The sequence below is a fragment of the Tupaia chinensis genome, unplaced genomic scaffold (assembly GCF_000334495.1).
Source record: "Tupaia chinensis unplaced genomic scaffold, TupChi_1.0 Scaffold144119_1, whole genome shotgun sequence".
Taxonomy (NCBI): domain Eukaryota; kingdom Metazoa; phylum Chordata; class Mammalia; order Scandentia; family Tupaiidae; genus Tupaia; species Tupaia belangeri.
In genome coordinates, this window is record NW_006203974.1 from 161,600 (window position 1) to 165,718 (window position 4,119).

General features: G+C 61.3%; 1 protein-coding gene across 3 annotated transcripts in view; it reads right to left on the reverse strand.

Moving 5' to 3' along the window:
• Nucleotides 1-4,119, reverse strand: part of ZNF516 (zinc finger protein 516) — a 127,075-nt gene that overhangs the window by 78,011 nt on the left and 44,945 nt on the right. For all 3 annotated transcript variants that reach the window (XM_014583164.2, XM_014583163.2, XM_014583161.2), the window contains exon 2: nt 40-1,023. In XM_014583164.2, coding sequence (XP_014438650.1) covers nt 40-1,023 — 984 coding nt within the window. The remainder of the gene's footprint in view (nt 1-39; nt 1,024-4,119) is intronic.

Sequence of the window (4,119 nt, forward strand, 5' to 3'; positions counted from 1 at the left end):
CTTGCGGACCCACGGCTCCTGGAAGCCCCGGCCGCAGATGTGGCAGCCGTGGTCGAAGGAGCCCCTGTGCTTTTTCATGTGGGCCTTCAGGAACCAGGTCTGGCTGAAGGCCTGGCCGCACACCTCACAGGGGAACTCCCCGGGGCTCAGCTCCGGCTTGCCATTCTCCACGCAGGCCTCAGCGCCGCGCGGCCCCTGCGCGGTGATGTGGTCCCGCTCCACGTGGCTGAGCAGCGACTCCTCCCGCAGGGTCACGAAGCTGCACAGCCGGCACTTGAAGGGCTTGTGGGCCTGATGCACGTGCAGCTCCAGGTCCTTCTTCCGCGCAAACTGGCTCTTGCAGAAGGAGCACTGGGCGGTGGGGGCAGCCCTGGCCTCCTCCGGCACGCCTGCAGCCCCCTCGGCCTCCTTCCTGCTGCTCCGCAGGAGGGTCTTGCCGTCGGGCGCTGCCCCGTTCAGCATGCGGTTGCAGGCCGACGCGCTCCTCGTGGGGCTGGCGCAGCCGTCCAGGCCCTCGGACACTCGCGCCTCGCCCGCCTCCGGCTCGTGGCCCTGCACCAGCGTGCCCGTGCGGTGGCTGCGGATGTGGATTTTCAGGTTCCCCTTCTGGGAAGCCCTGTGGTCGCAGTAGGGACACTTGTAGGGCTTCTCCCCGGTGTGCTTGCGCATGTGCTGCGACAGTGAGCTCTGGAAGGGGAAGCTCTTGCCACAGATGCAGCAGCTGTGACACGCAGCCCTGTCCCCATCCACCTCCTGGCTCCTGCTGGCCCTGGGGGGGCTTGGGCCGCGCCGCAGCTCCGTCTCAGCCTCTCTGGGATCCATCTGGATGACTGTCACATGAGCCGCGGCAGGGACGATGTGGGCACGGCTGGCGGTGGCGGCACAGTGTCGTGTCGGCCTGCGGGGACGGCGTCTTATCTCCCCATCGTTAGAGGAGCTTCTGGCCTCGCAGCGGCAAGAGCTGTGTGGGCGACGTGGAGGTGCATCTTCTACGCGGTGACCATGGCAGGTGGCAGCGAGCACCTGAAACAGAGATGCAAATCTATCAGCCGAGCTCCGCCAGAGCCAGGGCCCCGGTACAGGGCAGGCGCCCTTGTCAAGGTGCCGTCCACCCAGCCTCAACCCGACGAGCACCCACAGTCGTTAAACAGCTCTCGATATTTAACTGCGTGTTAGGTAACCACAATAAGTATCCACCTATTACGACACCCCAGGATAATTTTTCTACCAAAAAGCCCAGGTCTTTAAGACTGGTGGCGGTTCACAGGAAGGTGATGAAGCAGGCCAACCGACCAGGAGGGCCGTGGCAGTCGACCAAGGGAATGAGGGAGGGAGGAGCACAGGAAGGACAGTCGGCCCACGGGTCCACAGTGGTGACATGGTGGTGACGGCTTCCCAGATGTGACAGCCAGTATGGCACAAGCCTCTGCTAGGATGAGGGTGATTTCCCCAGGAGTGGGAGCCAGGCCAGGGAGTGGCACTGGAGCTCCTCAGGCAGAGCCACCAGCCAGACACCACTCGTCCGTGTGTCTGTCCATGCAGTCACAGGTCAGCCCCCTGCCCACTCTCCCGAAAGGGATGCCCCGGGGCTGTCCTAAGCCCAGCAGAGTCCTGTCCTCAGCACCTGGGATCACGCCGCCCCACTCGGCTCCACCTTCTGCCAGAGAACGCCCTCACGTCTCCTGCAGAGGCTGGGCCTTCCCCTGGGACGCTCCAGCCCGGTGACGGCAAGCACCCGTACACCAGGCAGGGGCCCCAACTGGGCGGCATCCCACCTGCACAGACACGGACTCTGGGAAAGGAGGCCGCGAAGGTTAAGTTAAGCTCACACACGAGGGCTCCTACTTAAAAACAGACAGGCCAGAGGGGCGCGGGGACTGGGCCACCGAGCCCCATAGCCGGCTGTGCAGTTTGGGGCCCAGACTCTGCAGCGTGGGGGCACGCCAGGCATCTGTGTGTACATGCCCAGATGAACGGAGTGGAGGAGAACAAACCATAGTGTGGCCATCACCCCGGGGGTGACTTCTCACTTTACCCCCATTTCTCTCAGCAAGGGCATGCTACCTGTAGTAGCAGAGTTAAAAAAAAAAAAAAACCTGACAAAACGTGATGAAGCGGTGTGATTCTGGTTTTCTGGTTTAGAACCAGATGGTGCATTAACACACATCTCTTTCTCAGAGACGAGAAGGTCTCCCAAGAACCATGGGTGGTGCCCTGGGTCTGCTCTGGGTTTCCACAAAGGTGATGCAGGAGGGAAGCTGACAACAGACGCGGGGTGGGGTGCTAGGAGTCGGCTGTGCGACAGGAGGTCCCCCGACCCAGGCAGCGGGCTCTGGAGCGACTGGCTCTACTCCTACAGACAGACGCCACCGAGGCAGGTCTGCAAAGCCTGCCCGCCGCCCCTTCCAGACTTAGCACAGGCAGGGATGATACTGGGAGGCCAGGCGCCTGCTCGACGGCCCTCCTGCCATAGGCCAGGGCAGCAGGGCTGAGAACCCATGCCCTCCACCTGGACAACAAAAATAAACATCCTCCTCAAGCAGGAGAGACAGGTCACCTAGAGCCTTTTCTTCTCTTTTTATTTATTTATTTATTTATTTATTTTTGGAGAATTTTGCTATAGGACGCAGGCTCGCTGGACAGAGACACAGACAGTAAGAAATCATCCCCCAGAGGGGAAGGCCCCACCATAATCCCTTCTCCACTCCCCCTTGGAATTTTAAGCGTGCGCACGCACACACGCCTGGTGTGATTTTCAAGCCACAGGGCCCAGGAGCTGAACCACAGTCAAGGGAGTCCAACGCCCTAACCACTACACCACCTGCCGGCCCCCGGGCATTTCTTAACGATGAAGTTCTTTGCTGATTTAAATGACCGTGTCCAACTTTTTTGTCTTGGCCCACAGCTGGCTATAACCTTCCGTCTTCCCCCAGGCCGCCTTTCAGCCCCCCAAATGTTCAAGTGGAAGTGAGGTCAGAAGTGTGAATGAGACATTAACTTAAGGACCAAATCTGATAGAAAAATTGACAATGTAAGGAAGCACATAGAAGGAAGATGACGGAATCTTTGGCTGTGACATCATTTTATGGCCCCCACTGGACCTGTCTGCCCCCGAGGGGTGTTAAGCTGCAGGACGGCTCTCCAATTCAAGAGAATCAAATGGTCAGAGCCAGCCATGAAGCCGATCCGCAGAGCAGGAGGCGGCCCACAGGTGGCCGGGAAAGAAAAGGGAGTTCTGGGGCCAGCAGGTGGCGTGGCCGTCAGGGCGCTGGACTCCCACATGGCTGACCGTGCCTGAGTCCCGCACTGGTGGCTTGCTTTCTCACCCTCCCTCCCTGCCCTGCCATCGAGTCTCTGATGACCACAGCAAGTTAAATAAGGGAAGTGAGCACAAAGGCCCGTCCGAACCCTCAGCCGCCTGCTCTGACGACTTGCTCCTGCCCCGTTTCCCACCCGCTTCCCACGGCTGCAGCTTCCGGGGTCTGCGCCTGGACCCTCTGCGGGACTGCAGTCAGGGAAGGACAGGAGGAAGCCCTTGCAGGCCTCTCCTCTTATGGACTCCCCCACCTCTCACAGAGGGACAGCACGAGGCACCCCCCACAGCTGACACCCACCACTCCAGGGCCCTCTGCTCATCCGGCGGCTCTTCCGCTGCCACTCTGCCCTCAACGCTGTGTCCAGGAGGCTCTGAACTGCTGACACTGTCACACAGCCGCCCAGCCCCAGGAGGCTGTGGGCAGCTCAGCATGCCAGCTCGGCTCTCAAGCCACATCAAGCACCCAGGCCACGGGACAGCAGCGCAACTGCCCTCCCGGCAAGGACCCAGGCCCTCCCAGTTCGTGTCCCCAGACTTCCCTGCATCCACTGCATGCACGAGCATGTGCCCCGGGACCGCAGGCTGGGCTGGGCCCATGTCAGGGTGCTGTCCGGTGCTCTCCTCTCCCCGCCATTCTCTGGGCTGTGTGCAGCGTGCACACTCTGTCTCTCTCTCAGTAAACCTCAACGCGGCTCAGTGCAGCCTCTGCTCCGTCACATTCCCCAGGACAGCCCGGGTCCGGCTCCTGGCTCCCCCACACACCCCAGCCAAAGCTGGACACCTCCCCGCGGGCAGGCGGGTTT